The 27,858-nt window shown below is 40.4% G+C and overlaps 1 protein-coding gene across 2 annotated transcripts; it reads right to left on the bottom strand.

Annotated features, from left to right (window-relative positions):
- On the bottom strand, positions 1 to 27,858 carry mtfmt (mitochondrial methionyl-tRNA formyltransferase). 2 transcript variants are annotated; one of them, XM_028015797.1, is made up of 9 exons: positions 27,528 to 27,857; positions 26,605 to 26,802; positions 25,811 to 25,933; positions 25,363 to 25,465; positions 25,205 to 25,280; positions 19,656 to 19,747; positions 19,497 to 19,569; positions 18,787 to 18,851; positions 1 to 363 (listed from the first exon to the last, which is right to left on the bottom strand). In XM_028015797.1, the coding sequence occupies exons 1-9, from the start codon at positions 27,752 to 27,754 to the stop codon at positions 172 to 174; spliced, it is 1,149 nt and encodes a 382-aa protein (XP_027871598.1). In that variant the 5' UTR covers positions 27,755 to 27,857; the 3' UTR covers positions 1 to 171. The 2 variants fall into 2 exon arrangements, with proteins under 2 accessions (XP_027871598.1, XP_027871600.1); XM_028015799.1 differs by lacking the exon at positions 26,605 to 26,802 and having other exon boundaries at positions 27,528 to 27,858.

Here is a 27,858-nt window from a genome sequence, read left to right as displayed (position 1 = left end):
TTCACAATAAATTTTTTATTATAGATTATTTTTGCATTCAGAATACATATCACATTCATATTTTAGAAAAATATCAAATCAGAATAAAAATGTTTTTTTTTCTTGGGGTGGTATCAGAGTGCTGTCTAAACCAGGTGGCGATAGCACTCCCCTCAAAAGTCACTGCTTCCTTTATTGTTTCTTTTGACCTCTCCAAGTATTTGTCTGAAGCTCTTCTGTTCTTCCTTTTTTACTAACAAACTGCCCTTCAGCAGGTTTACTGGAAGTGTTCTTTTTGACTGTCTGATTCAAGTAACCATTATAGAAGTCAGCTGCTGTCAGTCGTTTGTTCAGAAGAACTGTCCTAAAGGCCACCCAACCATCCTGAAAAATAAAACAAATATATGTTGAATTATAAACAGCTATAGTTTTATTCATCACAACACAGTGAGTCATGAAATTCATGTTTTATATAGTAATACTACACTGCTCAAAAAAATAAAGGGAACACTTAAACAACACAATATAACTCCAAGTAAATCAAACTTCTGAGAAATCAAACTGTCCACTTAGGAAGCAACACTGATTGACATTCAATTTCACCTGCTGTTGTGCAAATGGAATAGACAACAGGTGGAAATTAAAGCTGCAAGCAGCCTCGAGCGGCCCTCGCAGCAAGCGCCGCTCCGGCCTATTGGCCACCGCGTGGGTTCCAGCCACCGCAGAAGCTCTCGCTCGGTTTCCAGAGCCGCAGCCCGCTCGCCACCGCAGAAGCTGTCGCGCATTTTCCCCGCCCGTCATCCGGGCGACACGCGTGAATGTGTTCGGCAGCGCTCCCCGACGACTGTCAAAAAATCTGGTGCAGATCGGTCGATGCATCGAGGAGATATAGCCGATGTATCAACTTAGGGGGCGCAGTGGATTCAAATTACATCTCAAACCCATTGGGCTCTTTAGAGGTGAACAGAGGTCATACATATCCAGTTTGGCGCCAATCGGATGATCCATGTGTGAATTAGAGCCAAACGTATGAATATGGCAAGGGACTGATATTTGCCATTTGGCCACGCCCACACAGTTCAGCCAGCAGTGAGCATTGACAGAGCTCATCATCCTAATCATCTGCATTAGGTCAAGAGAGCCATAAACGGAGCTTTCCAAGGAAATAAATGGCACTTCCTGTTCTGAGGGGGCGGGGCTTAGATGACGTCATAATATGATGACGTAGGATCGTCCGGCATCCCACCAGGATCACTCATGCCAAGTTTGATACAGCTTGGTCAAAATATGTGGAATCTAGAGGCAAACGTATACCAACGGCGTTGCCGCCATTGCAAAGTTTTGGCACTTTAAAGCAAGTGAGACCAACCTCCTATCTGTCATCCAACACAGAATCACCTTGATTAGGTCAAGAGAGCCATAGATGGAACATTACAAGTTAAAAAAATAGCACTTCCTGTTCTGAGGGGGCGGGGCTTATATGACGTCATAATATGATGACAGAATTTTCAGGCATCCCACCAGGATCACTCAGGCCAAGTTTGGTGCAGAAGCTATCGACCGTTCACAGTAAAATATGAGACTTCCTGTTGTCAGGGGGTGTGGCCCAAGTGATGTCATCATTTGACCATTGGATATTATTGGACACCCGATGATGACCAATAACTGAAAGTTTGGTGTCTCTGTGAGTTTTTGTGTTAGAAATACAAATTTTTAATTTTTTCCTGTGTATTACAAAATTGAAGTATTTCATTTGAAGGGCAATGCTGCCCTCTGGTGTCGAATTACTGAAAACGTTTCATTATTTCAGTAATTCGACACCAGAGGGCAGTATTGCCCTACAAATGACGAACATGGACTGTTTATTCTGTTTAACACAGAAGATCTCTCTCATTCGTTCTGAGGGGGCGGGGCTTAGATCACGTCATAATATGATGACATAGAATTTTCAGGTATCACACCAGGATCACTCAGGCCAAGTTTGGTGCAGCTCGGTCGAAACATGTGGAATCTAGAAGCAAACGTATGGCATCGGCATTACAGGTCACTTCGCCATGCCGCCACACCCACCTGCTTCATCGCAGCCGGTCAGGGCTTGAATCCACAACACACCAACATGTCTTCTGTCTCTGGACACAGTTTCATGTTGATTAGGTCAAAGGGCTAAGATAGCGACCGTTCACAGTAAAACATGACACTTCCTGTTCTCAGGGGGCGTGGCCTAAGCGATGTCGTAATTTCACCACAGGGTCTTTTAGGACACCTAATGATGATTAATAACTCAAAGGTTGGTGTCTCTGTGAGTTTCTGTGCAGGATATATAAGAGTTTCGTGTTTCATGGCGAGTAGGTGAACTTTGACCCCTGGTAACCAGTGTTGTATAAAATACTGAAATCTCAGAGTCAAGTAAAAGTACAAGTACCTCTCCAAAATATGACTTTGGTAAAAGTTGAAGTCACTGACTGAAATGTTACTTGCGTTAAAGTCTTAAAGTATCTGAAACTTCTTGTACTTAAGTATGGAAATTACTGTAAAAATGGATGTACTCAAGTAATGTAATGAAAAGTACAAGTAAAAAGTAAAACAAAGCAAATGCAGTTTTAATGACATTTTTTATATTTTGGTAAACTTGTCAAATACACTTAAAATAATGTACACAACCAAGTGCAGGCAAAATTAAACCTGCTAATAGATATACCTGCAGGCATCATTTAGTTAAGAAAATTAGATGCTTTACCTATACAACAAGGTTAACTTAACCTGCTTTACAACTGAACCAGCTTCTTAATATACCCTCCAGGACAGAAAATACAACGTTTTTGTAAACCTTAAGTTTTCCCTTCAAGTAAGATCAGTGCTGAAAATGAGAAAAATTAATTGTACAGAAAATGCGGCTAACATGAAGAGAAAGATCTGTTACGATTACTCTACTTCACAAATCAGCGAATCAGTCAATGCTACAGTCAGTAGGTGGTGCACACAACTGGTCATTATGCAAAAGAAAAAAAGAATTGGGAGGGAAATGCAGCTTATTGGCATCTGTAAACCTGGTTTTGAACTTGCATGCCTTTCCTATATTCGTTAAATTTAGTCTAAATTGCTATCGCTATGGCTTCTGTCCCCCCTTGAACAGAGGAGTCTAGGTAGCCTGATACAGTCAACATTAGGCCTAAGCTAAATACACCACGTGTGGAACTGAAACAATGCCAAACAAAGTTCATTTATGGTCAACGTTTCACAATACAGTAGTGTCTAGTGACCAAGCTATAGTTACTGACACAGGAGGATTATAACCATTTCATAAGAAGTTACCTCGATGTGTTTCTTCAAGTTGGACGGGGAGTTTTTGTAAGATAGAATTTCCACATCTTCGCGCAGGAATAACATAAACTGCATGCGGTACGACGAATCTTTAACACCCACGAAAGAGTATATTGTGTTTAAATAAGGCCATGGGCTCTCATCACCAGCTGGTGGTTCCCCTGGAGCCGTGTCCGACGTAGTTGCAGTCTGCTGCTGATTGCGAGACTTGCTTTGTGTTTAATGGGAGAAGTGAAACAGGTGTATCCTATTGGAGGTGATGAACAAGCCCAGGCAAGTAGTTCTACCGACTTTGTTCGGTAGCCTGCTTGCTACTTGCTAATCAGTAGGTGGGGTCAAAACACTTTGTTTCTCTCTCTCGCTTTTTTGTAACGAGTAACTAAACCAAACATTGAAAATGTATCGGAGTAAAAGTACGCAATTAAGTTCGGAAATATAGTGAAATAAAAGTGAAAGTCATCAAAAATTTTCATACTCCAGGAAAGTATGAAGTACTCCAAAATATACTTAAGTAAAGTAGTGAAGTATTTTTACTTCGTTACTATACAACACTGCTGGTAACCCACCTTCAGCATGCTCATACAGTCACCGTTTTGATAACTTTAAATCAAACATGCCTTATGATCAGACTGACCGCGTTTGAAGCCGATCAATCGATATCCCTAGGAGGAGTTCGATCAAATACGAAGGCTGTAAACGTCAAAATCGCGGTCAAAATCTGAAATTCAATCTAAAATGGCCGACTTCCTGTTGGGTTTCGACCATGGCTCTAAGAGACTTTTTTGTACATCCTGACAAGATACACATGTGTACCAAGTTTGGTAATTCTAGGTTAAAGCATGGCTTGGGGCTGATAATTTAAAATCTCCTAGGGGGTGCTATAGAGAAATTAGGCCACGCCCACCAAATTTTGTTATGAATTCCTGTCGGTGGGTGGATAAGGATCCATCCTAGTGAGTTTGGAGCTGCTGGGCCCGAAATTGTGGAATTCAGAGCCAAACGTATGGCAACGGCGTTACAGGTCACTTTGCCACGCCGCCACACCCACCTGCTAAGTCAAAGCCGGTCGGGGTTGGAATCCTCAACACACCAACATGTCTTCTGTCTCTGGACACAGTTTCATGTTGATTAGGTCAAAGGGCTAAGATAGCGACCGTTCACAGTAAAACATGACACTTCCTGTTCTCAGGGGGCGTGGCTTAAGTGATGTCATCATTTCACCATAGGGTGTTTTAGGACACCCGATGACGATCAATCACTGAAAGTTTGGTCCCTCTATGTGTTTTTGTATAGGAAATATAAGAGTTTCGTGTTTCATGGTGAGTAGGTGAACTTTGACCCCTTATAACCCCCCTTCAACATGCTCCAAAACTCACCAATTTGATAACTTTAAATCAAACATGCCTTATGATCAGACTGACCAAGTTTGAAGCCGATCAATCAAAATCCCTAGGAGGAGTTCGATCAAATACGAAGGCTGTAAACGTCAAAACGGGGTCAAAATGGGACCTTCAATCCAAAATGGCCGACTTCCTGTGATAGTTGGCTTATAACATTAAATGTAAGTTCTGAGTCTTTTGGTGAGCTCTACAAGTGTACCAAATTTCATGTCTCTAAGATGAAGTACGTTCATACCATTGTGTCAACAGAAAATTACTAGTTGACGCCGTTGAGCAATTGTTTTTGCGATTTTTGCGACAACCTTAAAATTCCAAATTTTTAAATTTTCTAGTCGCGACCGCCAAGTTTGGTGAGTTTTTGAATATGATAAAGCCCCCAAAAACGCACACGAAGAGGGTGGAAGAATCGTAATAATAAACAGTACAGATACAATAGGCCTTCGCAGCGCTTTGCTGCTCGGGCCTAATAAAACAGTACAGATACAATAGGCCTTCGCAGCGCTTTGCTGCTCAGGCCTAATTATTGGCAATTAGCAAGACACACTCAATAAAGCAGTGGTTCTGCAGTTGGGACCACAGACCACTTCTCAGTACCTATGCTGTCTGGCTGATGTTTTGGTCAGTTTTGAATGTTGGTGGTGCTTTCACACTCGTGGTAGCATGAGACGGACTCCACAACCCACACAAGTGGCTCAGGTAGTGCAGCTCATCCAGGATGGCACATCAATGCGAGCTGTGGCAAGAAGGTTTGATGTGTCTGTCAGCGTAGTGTCCAGAGGCTGGAGGCGCTACCAGGAGACAGGCCAGTACACCAGGAGACGTGGAGGAGGCCGTAGGAGGGCAACAACCCAGCAGCAGGACCACTACCTCCGCCTTTGTGCAAGAAGGAACAGGAGGAGCACTGCCAGAGCCCTGCAAAATGACCTCCAGCAGGCCACAAATGTGCATGTGTCTGCACAAACGGTTAGAAGCCGACTCCATGAGGATGGTATGAGGGCCCGACGTCCACAGATGGGGGTTGTGCTCACAGCCCAACACCGTGCAGGATGCTTGGCATTTGCCAGAGAACACCAGGATTGGCAAATTCGCCACTGGCGCCTTGTGCTCTTCACAGATGAAAGCAGGTTCACACTGAGCACATGTGACAGACGTGACAGAGTCTGGAGACGCCGATCCCTCAGGAGACCATCCGCCACCTCATCAGGAGCATGCCCAGGCATTGTAGGGAGGTCATACAGGCACGTGGAGGCCACACACAATACTGAGCCTCATTTTGACTTGTTTTAAGGACATTACATTAAAGTTGGATCAGCGTGTAGTGTTATTTCACTTTAATTTTGTGTGTGGCTCCAAATCCAGGCCTCCATTGGTTAATAAATTTGATTTCCATTGATGATTTTTGTGTGATTTTGTTTTCAGCACATTCAACTTTGTAACAGAGCAAAGTATTCAATGAGAATATTTCTTTCATTCAGATCTAGGATGTGTTATTTGAGTGTTCCCTTTATTTTTTTGAGCAGTGTATATATATATATATATATATATATATATATATATATACACAGTATATACACAATTTAAGTAGAGTCATTTAATTTCATTTATGTATTTTTTTTATTTCTTGTTTTTAAAACTATAATTGTGGGTGTAAGTATTGTCGGTAATGTCTTCCAATAACATAATTACCCAGTAATATTTTTTGTTACTGGTCAACTTAACATCTTTTAATACAAAATCCCGGTGGACCACCTCAGTGTCCCGACCACCGGGCTTAGAAAGTTTTCTGGGGGAAACGCAGCATGTCTTCTAAACCCAGCCGCGCCAGAACTGGAAGTAGCCTTTTTTTTTTTTTTACTTGAAAAGCTCCATTTCTGACTACTTTGGCCTAATCAAGACAATCTTGTGTCAGAAGACAGATAAGTTGGTCTCACTTGCTTTAAACAGCAAGGATTTTCATTGGAGGGGCGTTGTTGAGCAAATTCCGCAAATTCCTCCTACAGATTTTGACATACAGACTTCATAATCACTCCGTCTTTTTTGTTTTCTTTTTTATTATTTCTGATTTTTCACAAAACAATGAGCACCATACATAGACATTCAAGTCATACTTGAGACAGTATTTCGGAGAATAAGCACAAACTAATAAATGACAAAACAAGAACCAAAAATAAAAAAGACACACAAACAAAACCCAGCACTTATTTCCATAAGTACGTGGTAAAAAGTAGATAACTAAAAAAATAAACAAACAGAGATAACAAAAAGTAAATAAAATATAAATTAGACAGAAAACAACTAAAACTGACCACCTAAAGGGCTTAATGTATTATGTGCTACTAAAATTGTTAGACTTAGATAAAGTGTGTATGACATCTCAGCTGGGACGTAAGCGGTCCCATGGGACCCATCGAATGTCAAAGACATAACATGGTCCAGAAATGGTGACCAGATTCTTGAAAATGTGATTTCAGAGCCTTTGAGAGTATGCCTAATTTTTTCCAGTTTCATGAACAAAAGGGCATCTTTTATCCATTGAGAATGTGTGGGTGGGAAAGGATTCTTCCAATGCATCAGTATAATACATCTAGCCAGTAGCGTGAGGAAGGCCACAAGGTCAGCATGATGTGGTGACAGTAACTGGTTTTCGGGGAGGACCCCAAATAAAGCAGTGAGTGGAGAAGGCTATACTGTGGTCAAGGTGATTACAGAAAGTGAAATAAAAACAGATTTCCAAAATTGACATAGGGAGGAACAGGTCCAAAACATATGGCCAAGAGTGGCTGGGCCCAAACCACACTTCACACAGCTTGAATCCATGTCCGGAAAGATTCGAGCCAGTTTGCTTTTGAACCAGTGTACTTTATGGACGACTTTACACTGAACAATTCTATGTCGGGCACAAACTGATGAGGTGTGAATGCGTTCTTGAATAGATTGCCACATTTCATTATCAATCTCTGTTTTAAGATCATCAGACCAAGTAGCTTGAAGATGGCTAAGCCCAGGAGTCAAATTGGACATTAGGAGATAGTATATTTTTGATATTGTACCCTTTGGAGTGGGACTAATTTCTAGCAGTTGATCAACCATATTGGGGGCAGGAATTATTAGGAACTTGAGTAAACTTGAGAAACAATGACGAATACGGTCTCTAACTTGTAGAAATCTAAAAAAACGTGGATAGCCGGTAGTTAAAATTTGAAGATAATTGAGCAAATGAGGCAAAAGTACCATTAAGGTATAGATCTTTCACAGAAAAAAGCCCATGGCTTTTCCACACTGAAATAGTCTTATCAATGAGTGAAGGTGGAAATATAGGATTAGAATTTAGTGGTGATAAAAGAGGTATTCTCTGGATCCCAAAATGTTGCATAATCTGTTCGCAGACGACACCACGATGATCGGCCTCATCAGAGATAATGACGAGGCCGCTTACAGGGAGGAGGTAGACCGTCTGGCTGAGTGGTGCGACAAAAACAACCTGCAGCTGAACACCGAGAAGACCAAGGAGCTTATCGTGGACTTCAGGAGGAACGCTGACCTACATCCACCCATCCACATTAAGGGGACAGTGGTGGAGCGTGTGGACACCTTTAAGTTCCTGGGAGTCCACATCTCCGAGGACCTGACTTGGATGACCAGCTGCTCCAAACTCATTAAGAAGGCGCATCAGCGCCACTTCTTCATGAGGACCCTGAGGAAGAACCACCTGTCCTCAGTTATCCTCACGAACTTCTACCGCTGCACCATTGAGAGCATCCTCACCAACTGTATTACAGCTTGGTACGGGAACTGCTCCGTCTCCGACCGGCAGGCGCTGCAGAGGGTGGTGAAAACTGCCCAGTATATCGCCGGGGCACCGCTCCCTGCCATCAAGGACATCTACAGGAAGCGTTGTTTGAAAAGGGCCAGGAAATTCACAAAGGACTCCACTCACCCAGCACACACACTCTTTTCCCTCCTGCCCTCTGGAAGGCGTTACAGAAGCCTACGGACCAGAACCACCAAGCACCGGAACAGCTTCTTTCCCACAGCTGTCACGCTTTTGAACGCCTCCTGTCATAAAACATAAACTATAAGGACTGTACTCCTCTATCCTCTCATACAACAATAACAAATGGACTATCCTCACACACACAAATCACGGACTGTTTTCTTCACACACACATACAATCTATAAATTTTATCTGCCATTATTTATCTTGTATTATATGATATACAGTACATATATAATACACATATACATATATAATCCATTTCCTAACATTCTTGTATATTCTGTATAATCTGTGCATATAGCTCCCATATTTATATTTATATACAATATCTATATCTTTTGCTATAACCCCTTATAGTCCATACATACATAGTCTTGTACACCTGTAAATAAATATTTATATCTCGTAGAGCACTTCTGGATAGATGCAAACTACATCTCGTTGCTTGTACTTGTGACAGTGCAATGACAATAAAGTTGAATTCTATTCTATTCTACTACAGCACAGACACTCGAAAATGGCATATTATTTGCAGATAATTCATTTGTTTTCAAAAAATCTTTTTAGACCAATTAGGTGAAATTGGATCATTTCCACGGCACACCTGACGATCACTCACGGCACACTAGTGTCTAGACCACCTCTTGTGATGCAGTTCGTGCACGGAACTGGATCTAAGGGCTGCAGCTAAAGGCTCTATAGCAATTGCAAACAGAAAAGGGGAGAGTGGGCAGCCTTGGCGAGTTCCACGGCCTAGATGAAAATATTCTGAGTGGTCATTATTTGTGCGAACACTGGCTAATGGAAAAGTATATAACAGTTTGATCTAAGAAAAAAAGGAATAGCCAAAACCAAAACGTTGTAAGGTGTAAAACAAATAGGACCATGCTACTCGGTCAAAAGCCTTTTTGGCATCCATCGAGATAATAACTTCTGGGGTATCAGCTGATGTACGTGGATATATTATATTTAGCAACCGCCTAATATTATGAAAGGAGTGTCTGTTTTTAATGAAGCCCGTCTGGCCAGGGTTGATGATTTTGGTCATGATTACCTCCAGACGTTTTGCCAACATCTTTGCCAAAATCTTGACATCTGTACAGAGCAATGAAATTGGCCAGTAGTTGTTGCAGACTCGTGGATCTTTATCTTTATTTAGGATAAGGGATCTAGTAGCTTGTCGCATTGTGAGAAGGAGAACACCAAATTCATATGCTTATTTAAGCATGTTAAGCAGAAGGGGAGATGGTTTGTCTGAAAAGATCTTCTAGAATTCTGATGGAAAGTCATTAGGTCCAGGGCATTTTCCACTCTGCATTGATAATATAGCTTTATGCTTTATGCTCAGCGAGCATAAAGGGCTTGTCTAAATCAGAGGCTGTTTCTGGATCAATTGTAGGGATAGTAAAACTATCAAAGAAACTTTCATAGTGAGCTTGATCGGGTGAGTACTCTGAGGTGTATAAAGCAGAAGTCTCTAAACTGATTGTTGATAATTTGTGGATTAATAGAAGTCCCACTGGAGATGTTAATTTCAGCGATGTGCTAGTTTGAAGCTCTCTGCCGGATCTGATGAGCAAGAATTTTGCTGGGCTCGTTACCAAACTCATAATAACTATAACGGGTTTTTAATAATAGTGCCGCAGCTGCATCAGAGGCCAGAGTGTCAAATTCAGCCTATTTTTTATCAACAAACTTTTTATAAGGTCTGGAGCAGGGGACTCTGCAAATTTGTTTGCAGGTCAAATATAGCACTAGATAGGGTAAGACTTTTATGTGTGGTTGTTTTTCTAAGATATGCTGAGTAAGATGTTATCTCCCCCTGTAAATATGCCTTACATGTCTCCCAAATTGTTGCAGCAGATACATCTGCAGTAACATTAGAGGAGACAATGTTACTCCTCTAAACGGTCATTCACAGTTTTGACAAAAACAGGAACATTGAGTAAAACTCAAAACGCCACGGAGGCCGTGAAGCAGGCCTGCCTGGGAGAGAGAGAGATCCAAGATGACAGGAGAATGGTCTGAGATTATGATGGGATTAAAGCAGCATGACCTTAACTGGAGGAGAGCAGTTTGTTATCCAGAAGAAAGAAGTCAATTGTAGAAAAAGTAGAATGCACTGGGGAGAAAAAGGAAAATTTTCTGGCGTTAGGGTTGAAATAACGCCAAACGTCGGAGACTGCATATTGTTGCATAAACTTTGGAAGACTTAGAGACTGAATATGACTTGCTTGAGGAACGGTCAAGTAAAGGGTCAGGGCAGCAGATAAAGTCACCCCCAAGGATGAGTTGGCTATTATTTAGATCAGGAAGTGAGAAGAATTTTTTTTTTTTGAAAATGTCATCATCCCAGTTCGGACCATATATGTTTACTAATGCCAAACTGCTACTGCTAATTCTTCCCAGGACAATAATATAATGGCCGTTAGGGTTTGATATGACTTTGGTCACAGAGAGGGGAGCAGATTTATGTATTAAAATAGCAACCTCACATGCCTTGCTATTAAATGATGAATGACGCACTGCACCACAGCAAAGCCTGTGCTGGTCTAACAGTTTTAAATGTGTTTCCTGTAAGAAATCAATTCTTATGTTTTAGGTGATTAAATACTTTTTTACGCTTTAAAGGAGAATTCAACCCTTTAACATACCAACTGACAAATCTTACAGAATCCCCTGGTACCAATGGGGCGTTAGTACTTGGCATAATACCCTAGGTGTGATATATATGAAAATGACCATGAGCCGTGTACAGTCATGGCCAAAAGTATTGAGAATGACACAAATATTATATTTTCACATGATCTTCTGCCCTCTGGTTTTCATGTGTGTATGTCAGATGTTGTCATCACATACAGAAATACAATTGCAATCATATTATGAGTAACAAAAGCTTTTAATGACAGTTAGAATGAGTTAATGCAGCAAGTCAATATTTGCAGTGTTGACCCCTCTTCTTCAGGACCTCTGCAATTCTCCCTGGCATGCTCTCAATCAATTTCTGGACCAAATCCTGACTGATAGCAGTCCATTCTTGCACAATCAATGCTTGCATTTTGTCAGAATTCATAGGTTTTTGTTTGTCCACCCGTCTCTTCATGATTGACCACAAGTTTTCAATGGGATTAAGATCAGGGGAGTTTCCAGGCCATGGACCCAAAATCTCTATGTTTTGTTCCCTGAGCCAGTTAGATATCACTTTTGCTTTATGGCAAGGTGCTCCATCATGATGGAAAAGGCATTGTTCATCACCAAACTGCTCTTGGACGGTTGGGAGAAGTTGCTCTCGGAGGACATTCTGGTACCATTCTTTATTCATGGCTGTGTTTTTAGGTAAGACTGTGAGAGAGCCGACTCCCTTGGCTGAGAAGCAACCCCACACATAAATGGTTTCAGGATGCTTTACAGTTGGCATGAGACAAGACTTTCCTTCACATAGCGTAGCGCTCACCTCGTCTTCTCCGAACAAGCTGTTTTCCAGATGTCCCAAACAATCGGAAAGGGGATTCATCAGAGAAAATGACTTTACCCCAGTCCTCAGCAGTCCACTCCCTGTACCTTTTGCAGAATATCAGTCTGTCCCTGATGTTTTTCCTGGAGAGAAGTGGCTTCTTTGCTGCCCTCCTTGAAACAAGGCCTTGCTCCAAGAGTCTCCGCCTCACAGTGCGTGCAGATGCACTCACACCTGCCTGCTGCCATTCCTGAGCAAGCTCTGCACTGCTGGTAGCCCGATCCCGCAGCTGAAACACTTTTAAGAGACGGTCCTGGAGCTTGCTAGTCTTTCTTGGGCGCCCTGGAGCCTTTTTGGCAACAATGGAACCTCTCTCCTTGAAGTTCTTGATGATGCGATAGATTGTTGACTGAGGTGCAATCTTTCTAGCTGCGATTTTCTTTCCTGGCCATTTTAGGCCATTTTTGTGCAGTGCAATGATGACTGCACGTGTTTCTTTCGAGGTAACCATGGTTCACAGAAGAGAAACAATGATGCCAAGCACCAGCCTCTTTTTAAAGTGTCCAGTGGTGTCATTCTTACTTAATCATGACAGATTGATCTCCAGCCCTGTCCTCATCACCACCCACACCTGTGTTAATGGAGCAATCACTGAAACGATGTTAGCTGGTCCTATTAAGGCAGGGCTGCAATGAAGTTGAAATGTGTTTTGGGGAATAAAGTTCATTTTCTAGGCAAATATTGACTTTGCAATTAATTGCTGTTACGCTGATCACTCTTTATAACATTCTGGAGTATATGCAAATTGCCGTTATAAAAACTGAAGCAGTAGACTTTGTAAATATTAACATTTGAATCATTCTCAAAACATTTGGCCATGACTGTACATGATGACATCATAGAGGTCGCTCTGCAGCAGAGGAAGCAGAACCTGGCATTCTGGGTTGCCAATGCGACCCAGAATGCCAGGTTCTAGCATGTATTGGTGCTACTCATACAGGTAATATGAGTAGCACCAATACATGCAGATAAGGGAGACCAGCAAAACACACATACAAAAAAAGGGAAGAAAAACCAAAACGGGCTTGGGGGTGAGGGTGCGGTGCGCTCGATCTATTTCAGGAGGGCAAGGGAGCGTGTCTTGACCAAAGACTTCAGTCAAAAGCTGAGAAAAAAACGAGGAGGGCCGGGAACCTTCTATATCTTCTGGTAAGCCGACAATGCGAATGCTTTGGCGCCTGCTGCACCCCTCCAGATCCACCACTTTAGCTCTCAGCATCTCATTTTCTTTTTGAAGATTAGCACACACCTTCTCCACCTGCAGCAAGCGCGCATCAGAAGCAGTTGCTTTATCATCCAAAGAGCAAATACGCTGACCGTGATCTGTCAAAGTAGAGTTGATGCTGTCCAGTGTGGAGTTCAGAGACTCAAAAGACAACCTGAACTCCGCAGACAGGGCCTCTTTATGATTGCTAAAGAGCAAGCTAATGCCCACGATTGTTATGCTACCAGTAGTCAGTGGGGCGTCTTTTTCTCGTTCAGAGGATTTTCCTTTGACCTTGGACATGACAAAGTAAGTCTACGATAAATATTAACTACAAAGAATATAAAATACTTTCATCTTTACAAAGGAGATGGGGTTTCAAGGAAGTATAGAAAGCACAAAGGCAGCAGCAGTCCAAGCGTGCGTCTACTCCTCACGCATTCCACCCGGAAGTCCAATCACTCAGTCTTGAGGCATTGAAGATCAAGAGTTATCAAAATGGTTTCCCTACATCAAAGCATGTGGGCATATCAAGCCTGAAATCTGACCATTTGCCATGAAACCATTTGCCACACACAAGCTCCCAGCTGCATCAAACTTTCTTTGTTCATCACATTCACATGGTCAACTGGTGACATCACCCTAGCAACGACCCATTTGAACAGAAAGTCAAGACTTTTCCTTCTGGTTTTCTTTCTTTTACTGTATGATTCATACATATTTAAACCTATGTTTAATGACATAGAACAATATGATGGTAAAAACCTTTTCTCAACACTGCCTGCTGACTGGAGCATGTGGGCATGGTTGAATGGTTAATTCCAGTCTCTCGCCATTTTCATACGGTTGGTTCGAAATCACATGTATCATCTGATTTGCACCAAACTTGATTTGATTGACCTCTGTTAACCTCTAAAGGGATTAATAGGTTTAAATTGTGATTTGACTCCACTGCGTTCCCCATGGCTATTTCTCCCCAATACATCATCCCATCTGCACCAGATATTTTATGCATCATCAGGGAGCAGTCCTGAACACATTCTTATGCCCTGCCTAGTGAACCGATGCAGGAACTGCATGGGAACACTGAACAACACTAAGTGGGTGGTGTTGCTAGAGCTCCAGTGGTCACCATGAGGCTTGAGTGGCGCTGACCTGCGAAGGCCTCCAATGCTGTTTGCAGCTTTAATTATTTTTCTGTCACTTTACATAGCCTTTTGGAGGCCTTAACGTATTCAAAAACCACTTAACTTCATCTGTGATATTGACATACTCACCAAAGTCAATGAAACACTATAACTTTTCGCACCAATGGCCAAGTATCATCAATTCTTGGCATGAGTCATCCAGGCTGGATGACTCATACGAGCCTATGTTGTCATATGTTGTCACATACGGCTTCATGCTATTGTCATACATTTCGCCTAAGTTCCATACATTTCAGCCGAGCTGCAACAAACTCCATGATCGGTTCTAGTTCATCCCTCAACAGGAAGGCAGTCCAACTTGGTGGACGTAGCCTAATTCATCCACAAGATGCCTAGAAATCTTTTTTTAAAAGAATCAGCCCCGAACCAAGTTTTGATTGGCAATCATGAAATGCGGTACACGTGTGTGTATCTTGAGAGTACCTACAAAAAAAGTCTCTTGGAACCATGATCCAAACCCAACAGGAAGTCAGCTGTTTTAGATCAAAGTCACAAGTTTGTGTCTTTTACACATGTGTATCTGAACAAACTCCTACAACTTTTGAGATGCAGGCTTCACAATCACTCAGCACTAGCAATAGCAATAGTTATCAAAATTATTGTCCTGGATCAAAGCATGTAGGCATGGCCAAGCCTCAAATCTGACAATTCACCATAAAACAGGAAGGTGTATAAACTGTATCATGAAGATACAGCTATATCTGCATGATACATCATCCAATCTGCTTCCGAATTTACAAGTAGCTCTGACTTCTGCCACTGAGTTGTTGACAAAAGCTAAGTGTTAGGCAGCCTTTTTTCTCCAGGAGCTGCTGGTTGAAAGCGAACGACGTGAAGAGTGCTGCAGGAGTATTTATACAGATGAGCGGATGGACTAAACACGGTGGGCGGCTGAGTAGTTGATGGTTATAGCGTAAGTGTAGCTTTACGAACGAACCGCACAATAAATTTCATATCATCCCGGTCTGAACAAACGGGTGGCGGAAATCATCATGGCGGTACATGGTTGGTAGATGAGTTTCTGAGTGTGATGAATGAAGGTGCCGTAAATATCCCGTATTGCTCCTCCCACCCTTCTTACTTTCCTCCCATGGTCTACCGGTCGTGTCCCCTCTACCCCCTGACAAACACACTAGGTTTGTTCGTTTGTATTTCCACTCCCTGCTCCCCGCCCCCACCACCTCAAGCCCCCCAACTCCAGGCAACATTTCTCAAACCCAAAGCTTGACAGGTATGGGCAAGGTGAGAGTTCATCTATTAAACTCACTGAAGGCGAATACATCAACTAAAAGCTAGAGTATAGAGCTTTGGAACTGACGTCACTGTGTGTGACCTTTACGTCGCTGGGCGCCATCTTGTATGGCCACATACCAAAACAAACATTTTCCGGTGTTTTCATTGTGCTACCGACCACAGTGAAGTAGTTTCAAGTTTGATATTGGATATTCGCACTCCGCAGAGTAAGGAGCGTTTAGCTCAAGGTTGATCCGATTTATGAACGCTAATTCCGGCCAGCTGTTCTCAACTGTTCCCTCCTCAAGCGCTCGGAGGTTTACGTTGGGACCGTAAATTTCCGAACCAAACACTCCTGTAAATAAATACCTTGTGACCAACTGATACAAAGAAGTGGTAATTCATGGTATTACACCAGGCACACTATCCTCTATTAAAATTTTAAGTGACAGACTGGTGACCTGTCCAGGGTGCACCCTGCCGCTCGCCCGGAACGTTAGCTGGAGAGAGGCACCAGCACCTCCCGACCCCACTAGGGACAAAGGTGTAAGAAAATGGATGGATAAATAATTTTAATATTAAATAATATGCTTTCTTCAATAGCTTCCAAATCGTGCCCCATTAACTCAAAATCAGTGTGAAATTATTCTATTAGACTGTATAGATCATCTTTATTACACTTTGACCCCTTTTTTATTTAACTAATTTTATATTTAAAAAATATATTTTTAAAAATGTTCATAAAATGTATTACCTTAGATGATTATCACATTTGTTATTTATTCTCACATTGTTGCATTTATTCTAACTTAAGTATAATAAATTGTTCTACCCCAAACAAACAAAAAAGGTTAGCAAATGTTTATCTAAGTAAATTAATCAACATTGAAATCTGTTTAATAATTGTTGCACCCTTTTTTCTGAATTTTTGGTTGACATTATATTGTTTTTTGGGACACTTAAGAATCATCTGGAAACAATTACCAAACATATGTGTAAACAACCCCAGGTTAAGCTCCTTATTTGTTATATTCCCTTTTGGCGCTTATTGTCTTTATTTCGTTTTGTTTTGTGTAGTATATGGTTGACTTCCGGTTTTTGATTTGATGCTTTTATTTTGATGAGAGAGCTTCCGCTGTTTATGTTTTGGATCAGCAGCTTGGCAACAGAAGGAACGGAAGACAAGTTACAACAGTGTTATAAAAATGTATCTTGTTATTAGAGGCCCCCTTGATAGAGGCACAAGGTATGTTTATTTGGTAAACAAAGATATTTCTAATATTGATTGGTTGGAATTGTGAATTTGCTTTACTGTAATCAGATTAGGTATAGTTTTTGAATCCCTTGATATCTTTAGTGATGAACATTATTATTAGTTTTCAAACGTTACGGTTGTAATAGCGTTGTTTGTAGCTTACACTGTCTTATTTTGTGTGTTTGTGCATGCAGCTCCTACTGTGAAACTCATGGTTTAATTCCAATAAATCCTGTCTGTTCATCAGTAAAGTCACAATCTTTAATTTTTCTGCTACAATATGAATATAAGAAGATTCATAATTCACAGAACAGAAATATTTTCAAGATGTGACTTTAGGATTGTTAGACAACAAATAAAGCAGTAGAAGTACAATTAGGCCTGTCGCAATAAACGATAAATCGATTAATCGTACGATAAATTAAAACTATCGACGTCATTTCAATTATCGGCATTATCGTCTCTTCCGACCTTTTTCTCTTTCTGTTAATGACACCGAATGAAAAAAGGCTCAACTCCGGTGCTCTCCAATGACCCTCCTTCCTCATTTCCTTAGTGTAAAGCCCAGCGCACACGACACAATCTTAGAGCTGTCGGCCGATTGTCGGCCCATTTTCAAAACCTGACAGACCACACATTAGCCGACAGAAATCCTTGGTATAACGGTTTGATCGGGTTTGTTCCTGCCGTGTGGTGTCCAACAATGGGCACAAAATAATGGCTACAAGTCCAGTGAACTAATTTTAAAACCAGGTATTAATCAATGCTTTACTACAATCTACCTGCAATGCATGTGGCTAGTGTCAGCGTAAAGTCCTGACTGAATGAAAATCATTAGAACCTATTTACGTCACGTTAATGAAGAACAGCTGAAAAGTTACCGGGTTTCTCAACTGCGGTAGCAATTTAGCTCCAACTCCTCCTCTTGTCATTTCTATATTCTTTGCATGTTGAATAAACATTAATGTTGTTTCCACGTCCGCTGGACTTCGGGTTGCACCGTGTCAGCTGTTTGGGATTCCCGACGTAATTTCCCCTCAGAAAACACGGAGGAGAATCCGCGCTTTCTGATTGGCTGCCTGTCACATTCAACAGGCTGAGTTAAGCTCCCAGTCGGGGAAAACCCCTGATTTGGATCGGAGCGGCAACGACGATCTACCGTAACACACCACACAATCTTAGGAAGACCAACGTTCTAAGATTGTCATAAGGGGAAAAATAGGAGCAAAAAATCATGTAGTGTGAACTATTGCATCAGGTAGTCGATGTGCCCATCTTCTCTATTTAAATCTAATTATTACTGAAGGGCAACATAATATACAGACTTCATAATCTGCACTCTTTTGGTTGAATGCAGTATTTATTTCCACTTTGGCTTTATGTTGTTTAGTTTTTATCAAGTACATTTTTTGTTAATGGAGACTGAGAATCCATTTTGGTTTTGGTTGTTTTGTTTATTTAGTTTATCAGCTCCAGTGTTAAATATTCTTTTGAAAATAAAGTGTATCTATCTTTGGCAGGAAATCACATGCATTATTATGTCATTTCTATTAAATCAGTGTAAAAAGGTCTTCAGACAATATTATCGTTTATCGCAATAATTTTTTGAGACAATTAATCGCTCAGCAAAATTTGCTATCGTGACAGGCCTAAGTACAATAAATGTAAACATACCTTACAACAGACAGCCAGAGTATTGGAATCCTTATCATAGTATACTGAGCCAGGATTCCTTTCATCTGTGTGACAAATGAAAATTACATGTCAAAACTGCAGTAATTTACAATCACTCCCAATGCACATCCACAAAATCCAAAAAGCAGGAAGTGAATCATTGGGAGTCAAAATTGGAAATCAAAGAAGAAAGTGCTGATTTTCATTTAGAACAAGCACATGCTAGCAGCAGGCACGACAGAGAAATGTTTTCAAACTCATACTCCCTCATCACGGGAATCACCTGAAGAAGTTCATACGATGCCGTTTTTAAGTTGAAGGCTATCGATCTGGCAGTACAGATCGATAGCCACTGCACGTAAGCTCTGTGTGAATTAATCCATGGTTCGGCATTGGAGATGCAGGGTTGCGTCCTTAATAGCAGATTTATTAACAACGCAGCCTTCTGCTGCAGCCTTCTGCTGCAGCCCTGCATTGCGTCCTTGTGGAAAATTGAGAGCGGCGGAGATACCAGTGGCTTATAGCCCGGTGTGGCTTATATACAGTATGTATGTTTGCAGTTATTTTAAAAAACTTTGTGGGTGCAGCTTATAGTGAGGTGCGCTCTATAGTCTGGAAAATACGGTAAATTGTTACTAGGCAATTTTGCTTCAGAACAGACATCTTATGAAAAGGGATTTAGTCAAATACAATTATATGGTATAAGTTACCTGAAGTATAACATTTTCCAACAAAATCCAAAAGTTTTATAGTTTTTCCCATCCACACTGTCCTTAAAGGGATCTGAAGAGAAAAAAAGCATCATTGTAACAAAATTTAATGGTGACCCAATGAAATGCACTAAAATCATAAATTTCTTATTTTCTTACCCGGGATCCAATGGCACGGCACAAACAAGCAATTTGGTCACAGGTTTGTTCTTCCCAATTTATCCAACTCATAGATGTATTGATTTTTGGAGCTGTAAGAGTCAAGTACAATCTTTATCACAAAGGAAACCTAGTTCAGTGGATATAAAAACTGTACACACCCCTGTTCGTGATAGGTTTTTGTGATGTAATAAAATGAGACGGTAATAAAGTTTCCACTTTTAACATAGAAACTGGAGCGATGGGTGTAGGGGCAGCTTAATCCGCAATCCCTGTAAGGTCTTAGGAATGAGAGGCTGATCTCTACATTCTCATATAAAATATATTTTTCAACCCCTGGATTACGTTCAAAGTCTTGTTATCCTGAGATATTTCAAAAGTTATGCTGCCATATGCATAGGCTACTGGAGGAAAAACTGGCTACACCTGGTCTGGCATTCCGTTTGGTTCTGATACCTTCCTAGAGGGGATATTGGCTAAGATAAAGTTGCCATTAACTGCTCCTTCTCTCTCTCCTGCTACTAATTTTGACTTACATGGACATCTAAAATAATCCTACATCAGTTCATCTGATTATTCTTGTGCATTCTGCTCATATCCCTAGTCGGTTATGGCAGATGGCCGCTTGTACCGAGTCCAGTTCTGCTGGAGATTTCTTCCTGTTCAAGGGGAATTATCCCCTCTCCACTTATGCTACATGTGTGGTCGATATGAGAGACCTGTGTAAAATCAAAGACAACGCAAGTGATTGTTGTTACATCATTGTCCAGGAGGGGAGAATGCTGGAAATCAATGACTTGCTGCAATCTGTTGGGTTTCCTTAGATATAAACTTTTTTGAATAATTAATTGAGCGTACTGTACTTATTTATAGCTAGGATCAATTGGAATGTATGTGCGATTGAATTGAAATAGTTTTTGTAAAGTGCCTTGTTGTGAATTGCCACTATTTAAATAAACTGAATTGAAAATTGAATTAACTGCTGTTTCAGAATGTATATTTGTGATTACTTGAACAACCTGAAACACATGATTGATATTGTCAGAGCCAGGCTCTAGCTACAGTATGGGAAAGGGGAAAAAATACCAGCAGCTAAAGGCCTCAAAATACTAAGGATTCCATCTTTGGGATGCATATTAAAACAGGCTTTCTACAATTTCAGTCAGTTAAACTTGTTAATTTTGAATTCTACTGTACGCACTTATATCTTCATCTGACTATGTGAAGGAATAGTACTGAAATTTACTGGATTGTAATTACCTGAATATGAACTGGACATTGCCTTTCAAAGAGTTATTGGGATGCATAAGGCTTCTTGTATTTAGTAAAGATGTCCAAAAAAAATTTGCAGCAAAAGAAAAAAAAAAAAAAACACTTAAATGCTATTGTTGAAATGAAAAGAATTTAAAAAGCTTTAAGCCCAGTTCACACTTCACGATTTTTTGCCCCGATTTCCCCCTTATGACAATCTTAGAACGTTCTGCATTCTAAGATTGTCGCTTGTGATAATCACAACCAATTATCCTGCAGTGTGTGTGTGGTGTGTTACGACTGATCGGTCCAGTCGGTAGAACATCTGAAATCGGACATATTCTACATGTTGGATTATCGCAGGCCGTGGGGTTTTCCCTGACTGGTAGTGAGAACGCAGCTTGTTCTCACAAAAAAAAAAAAAAATGGCGCCGGCTCAGCTGGCTGCCTGCAGACACAGCTCCTGTCGTGTGCTGTAACTGCGAAATAATTTCCCTGCTGGGATGAATAAAGTAAAAATTATTATTATTATTATTAATTATTATTATTTGTTGAATGTGACAGGTAGCCAATCAGAAAGCACGGATTCCCCTCGTACTTTCCCCTCAGAAAGCACGGAGAGGAACCCCAAACAGCTAATGTGGCGCAACCTAGAGTCCAGCGGACATCAGAGATGATATGTGGAAACAATATTAATATTTATTCAACATTTTGTGCAAAGAATACCCACAGAAATGACAAGGAGAGGAGTTGGAGCGAAATTGATACCGCGGTTGATTCTGGTAATTTTTCAGCTGTTCATAGTTAACATGACATAAATAGGTTATAACAATAAGGTTATTCATTCAGTCAGGGCTTGACGCTTACAGAATGTAATTGTCACTCGTAAAACATTGACTAATGTCTGGTTTTAAAATTAGTTTACTGGACTTGTAGCCATTATTTTGTGCATATTGTTATCAAGGTAATTGTAAACATTAAAACAGCAAATACTAATTAACCGATGAATCTTAAAGAAACGACAGAACAGAAAATAATCTAAACACACAAATGGTATAGACAAAGAAAACGTAACTTTTAATAAAAATAGAACCGCCGCGTGCCCCGTCTCCAAGCTTTTATCCAACGCCTTTTCTTTTTGTTACATCTTTTATGATTAAAATAAGCTCAAAAACTGTCGGTATTGCTTCTACGTTGTCGGCCATGTTTGTTTACTCTAAATTCACGTGTGTTATAGGGGGCTTTTCCTGTATTTTCGGTCTGGAATCTGAATGTCAGTGAGAAACCAGTTCGTGTGTGGTGTGTTGCTCTTGCTGTAAAGCTGGCTGAACACCACACAGTGCATGATCGGCCCGATCGAACGATTTTGGTTGGCTAGTGTGTGGTCTCTCAGGTTTTGAAAATTGGCCGACGATTGGCCGACAATTCTAAAATCGTGTAGTGTGAACTGGGCTTTACTTAACATGGCAATTCTGGTAAAAACTTCCAGAATTGCCATCCAAGCTTCATCAGGGTCATTTGTTTTTGTAGTGCACGCTCCTGCCTTGGGATTACATTTGTTTTAAATTGGTGCTAAATTTGTGTTATAAAACAGTTGAACAGAACTGAACATTTTACAAGAGATTTCATTTATTCTGTGGAATTTCTGGCAATAAATTTGTTTGAACAAAGCTGATTTGGCATCACAGGCCTTGACATTTTTCACAGCATAATACACCAATTCCTCAATCTATATCTTGTAGAACAAATGGGTGCAGTTACCGGAGAGGCCTGCAACTCCAATCCTCAAGGGCCAGTATCCTGCAACTTTTTGACGCATACCTGCTCCAACAGAACTGAATTACAAGACTGTTGACTCATAGAGACACTTTGAGCCTCTTTGACTTAACTCAAAGTGGCATGTCAGCAACTTTGAGTCCAGGGGTCTCATTTATAAAACTGGCAAACGCACCAAATGGGGCATGAAAGCTGTGTACATCATTTTCCACACAAAAGTTGTGATCAATAAAAAAAACTTCCAGAGAAAATATGCAGTCCCTCACACAAACTCCAAAAGGTATATTTTTGTTGAAGGAGGTATAACCATAGATTTACTTTATAATAACCAGCAGTTTCCATGCATTTTGCCAGTGAGCCGTAGCTATAGATTTTCAAAAACAAAAAGGTCTATAACTGAAATTAAATCTTAAATTAAAGTCTGCACAACATATCATCATTTTGGTGAGGATGGCAGGGTGATGTGGGCCATACATCAACACATTAAGGGCCTGATCTACAAAGATTCCTAAATAAGAACCAGCAAATTGGGCAATATGTTTCATATTTTTAGAGGGCTTCGCACACTAAAGTTCCAAAAGTGTTAAAAATCTTCTCATAAACAATCTTAACCATAGCAATGAAAATACTGAGGGATTATTTGTTTGGAAGCACGATGGATACACATGCAACCTGAGTGCAGAAAGAGTCTTTAAACTGCCTTTAAACCTTTAAACTGCCTTTTAAAGGCAGTTTAAACTGTCACCTTTAAACTGTCACCGGTTACCATGGTTACTTGCAGTTGTGTGGGAGTTGTACCAGGCAAAGAGAGGTGATATATGCTGGCAGCAAGTTGCAAATAATTTTATTAGCTTAATTGTAAATACTGTAGCTATGTAAATAATAAATAGTAACTTTGATTCTGCAGCCAAAAGTATACTTGGTGTACAGGCACAGCGTGATGTCAACTGATGACCCCTCTATGCTATATAAGATTATAACAAAAAATATTATACCGTTACCAGAAGTAGAAAAATCAAACTCAAGACTTGGAAATAGGAGGAATAGGAAGGCTGGATACTGACTGCCATGCTCAGAATATTCACGTGTAGAACTTCAATCATCTATTTATTATTTTTCATCAGTTTACCTAGCTTCTTCCTCCAAAACTGTAGATAAATCGCTCAAGACTTAGCTGAAATCCTTATAACTTCCTCCCCATCTGCGTATTCATCCTTATTTGTTTTACTTGCCCTGTTTACGTCACAAGACGGCACTGCTGTTTGCCCCAGTTACTCCAGACGAAAACAGCGACGATGCATTTATACACTCACTGGCCATTTTATTAGGTACACCTTGCTAGTACACAGTTGGACATCCTTTTGAATTCAGAACTGCCTTAATCCTTCATAGCATAGATTCAAGAAAGTACTGGAAACATTCCTCAGAGTCTGGATCATATTGACATGATAGCATCACGCAGTTGCTCCAAATTTTTTGGCTGCACATCCATGATGGAAATGTCTTGTTCTACCACCCAAAGGTACTCTATTGAATTGAGTACAGTCACCAGATGACTGTGGAGGCCATTGGATTACAGTGAATTCACTGTCATGTTCAAGAAACTAGTCTGAGATGATTTGCGCTTTATGACATGGCATGTTATCCTGCTGGAAGTAACCATCAGAAGATGGCTACACTGTGGTCATAAGGGATGGACATGGTCAGCAATAATACTCAGGTAGACTGTGGCGTTGACACGATGCCCAGTTGGTACTAATGGACCCAAAGTCTTCCAGGAAAACATCCCCCACACCATTGCACCACCACCAGCAGCCTGAACCATTGGTACCATGCAGAATGGATCCATACTTTTATGTTGTTGACGCCAAATTCTGACCCTACTATCCGAATGTCGCAGCAGAAATCAAGACTCATCAAACCAGCCCGTCTGGCACCAACAACCATGCCATGTTCAAAGTCACTTAAATCACATTTTTTCTGAGTTGTTGCACTGAGTTGTTGCCAAATGATTGGCTGATTCAACATTTGCGTCAATGAGCATTTGGTCAGGTGTACCTAATAAAGTGGTCAGTGAGTGTAATAGTCTCTCAGAAATACACTGCTCAAAAAAAATAAAGGGAACACTTAAACAGGTGTTTAACACTTAAAGTGTTCCCTTTATTTTTTTGAGCAGTATATTTATTATTAAAAGTTTTTGTGTACACAGAATGATAGCAAAATAATTAATCTTTTTAAATCATGGAAGTGGTTTTATCGTGTGAGTGACATTTAAAGTTGTGGACACTTCCACATCCTGAAGTTGAAAAATTTTAAATTTAGACTTTTCTTCCAGTTTAAACAGGTTGATATTTTAGTTAAAACGAACAGGTTGTGGGTCATATATATATAGCTGTAAAAGAAATTAAATGATTTATCATTGTCTCATCTTTTACATCACAGGACTACGATTTTACTGTGTTTTTACATTTTTTACAACAACTATATATTCGATGGTGTCCATGGAGTGTAGATACACATACCAAATGTTACACCCTTCAGTTCCTGCTCCCGTTTATTTGCAATTTTTTCAGGAAGCTTCATCAACGTATTAAGCAACTGAAAGATAAAAAGTAGAACTACGATGTCAATATTTTTGTTAAGAAAAATGACTGCATGCATACATGCTGCATCAACTTACAAGATGTGCTCCTTTGGTGGCCAGGGCAGCTCCAAGATCTTCAGCAGTACAGTTTTTTGGAACTTGATGGATCTCCTGATTTAGAATAGGCCCAACATCAAACCTTAAAGATTGATACATTTATGTTAGCACCTTTAGCAATTACAATTACTTTTGACTGCTGACTGCTTATTTGTAAGTGTTCTCACATGATGATGACAATACCACATGCTACTGAAACTTGTTGGCTTCTCTTTTCACAGGATATGATGGAGTAACTTTTGATTTACTGCATCCAACATATGTGGGAAGTTGGTTGGAAAAAGCAGTTGTTTTGAGAAAACTGATGTTTAGATTTGTTAGGGCCAACTGCAAAACCTAGCATTTAACTTACCCAAGAACTGCAGTTTTCAGTCTGTGAATATAATTAATAGGGGGAGATAACTAAAAAGGTTTTCCTTTGGTTTACTTGTTGGGAAGTATCTGGATGACCGTGACTCCTGTCACAGTGTCACCATGCATGACAGTATGGAACACAGGTGCTGGACCTCTCCACCTTGGAAGCAGACTCGGGTGAACATTCAAAATCCCACTGAATCAAAATGGCATGCAGAAAAGAAAAAAGAAATTAAGATTTGACAACATGTCTTACAATATCATCTGACAACATGACATAATGAAATAAAATACTGTTTGCCCCTTCATCATTTCCTATTCTTTTGAATTAATATGAGTTACAACAACATTTAATTTCCCTTCAGGACTATTAATGCAATTAGGAAACATGGTGGAACTGTGCATCTGTTGAATTTATCATACAAACTACTTCACAGTCCAATGTTCGTAAGCATGATTGTTAATGGTTTAAGGGAGTCGCATTGTTGCGATGACATGCTGAAGGCAGCATGTCAGAGAGTAGGAGCCTCAGAGAGAGATAGAAGCCAATTTCAAGGCATCAAATTGCATAGTCAACTTTCTATTAAGTTATGTTTAATACATAATATTTTTTATAACAATTAATTTTAATGTACTTGATTGTGCTATAAAATGACAATATGTTCCTGAAAACTATATAATGCCTCTTAGGGTATATTAAGGTACCTACAGGGGCACTTCTTTTTTCTTTCTTTTATTAATAGGTAATGTCAGTACAGTCATACTGTGAGAAGTTCCACAACATGGCTCTTTCAGGGTAAAAAAAATTGCTAGATGGGTTCAAACATGGTTAATCATAAATACTCAATACTAATGCTAAATACTGACAAGGGAAACTTGTCAATGAGTCCATGATGGAGCAAACGGCCAAAAGACACAACCACTCCAACATCAAACTGTCCCTCTACAATGTGAGGAGGCCAGTTGTGAAGTGCCAGCTGGTTCTGTTGAGCAAATCTCTTCACAGGCAGATCACCAGGCAATGTAACAACTTCAAGCTTCTCCACGATCCCTTCATTTGAATTCCTGAGAAAAAAGATTAAAGGCAGAGAACAGTAGTATTGGAACTTTACATTAGTTGAAATTAATTTATTTTACTGTATACCAAACAGCTTAAAAGAAAACTGAGATAGTGCATGTTTTTTGTAGAGCAAAAGCTGCCATATAGCAAAAAGATCTGAACATGGCAGGGTATTGCTTCTTAAGATATGCATTACATCTTCATCTGACTGAAGGTCGGGCCCTGGACAGGTCGCCAGTCTGTCGCAGATTAGCTTAATTTAACAAAACCAAATAAAAAGGAGATCTCAGTTTCCATTTGTCAAATTCCTAAAGCTCACCCTCACAAAAAGGCAAAAAATGTTTTGCGTGACTTTCTTTTTTGCAGTTTTGTTTTTAAGTCATGTTAACAGTTTTTAATTTTTTTAACTGAGTCTTTGTATTAAATATAACAAGTGAAATGCTTTTCTTGAACTAATCAAATGTTTAACTACACAATCTACAGGATAAAAGTTGCTCCTGATGTTATAAACTTCTTACAAATCTCATTATTTAAAAGGTGAAACTTAAGGGGTTCATGCTCGGGACTCGAAACTGGTAAAATCGAACCTGGTTGTTGCACAAAGAGCAAAACGTTTGACTCACAACACTAGAGAGGTCATGAAAACTGCAAGTTCGCAATGACCAGCTGCAAGGTAACCTGCAAGGTAACCAGGAACAGATTCAGTGTAGAACATCGAGACTTCCGGTACCTGCAAAGATTCAGTAGTTTGAGAGACTCCACAGCAAACTGGTCAGTACCGAAGAACAGGAGCCTCCAGGACAGCCTTGGTGGTCCTGGTTTACGGGTAGACTGCGTGCGGACATTGGTGCTGGGGCTGAACTTCAGCACATTCAAAACATAGTTGAGGGTTTTCAGGAAAATTCTATCGGTTTTTCTGTTCATCCACATGGTAAAACAGTTTTTTCCGCACACCATGTATCCAACTTGCCGGTCCTGCTCAGAATCCGTCCTTATTAACCCCGCTCTGAGCAAAGCAGCGCCATGTCTTTTAGAAGGCTCCTTCTTCCTCCTATTCGGGC

This window comes from Xiphophorus couchianus, chromosome 4 (genome assembly GCF_001444195.1).
Source record: "Xiphophorus couchianus chromosome 4, X_couchianus-1.0, whole genome shotgun sequence".
Taxonomy (NCBI): Eukaryota; Metazoa; Chordata; class Actinopteri; order Cyprinodontiformes; family Poeciliidae; genus Xiphophorus; species Xiphophorus couchianus.
Note: the sequence above shows the minus strand (reverse complement) of the source record. Positions and strands in the feature narration are given on the sequence as shown.

Bases quoted from the DNA above. Each gene is read 5' to 3' on its own strand.
- mtfmt (XM_028015797.1), bottom strand. From the start codon at position 27,754: ATGGTGTGCGGAAAAAACTGTTTTACCATGTGGATGAACAGAAAAACC. The intron at 19,570-19,655 runs GTAAGAAAATAA...TTTTCTCTTCAG, and splicing joins GCCGTGCCATTGGATCCCGG to ATCCCTTTAAGGACAGTGTG. The intron at 364-18,786 runs GTATGTTTACAT...TTTATTTTTCAG, and splicing joins CTCTGGCTGTCTGTTGTAAG to GATGGTTGGGTGGCCTTTAG.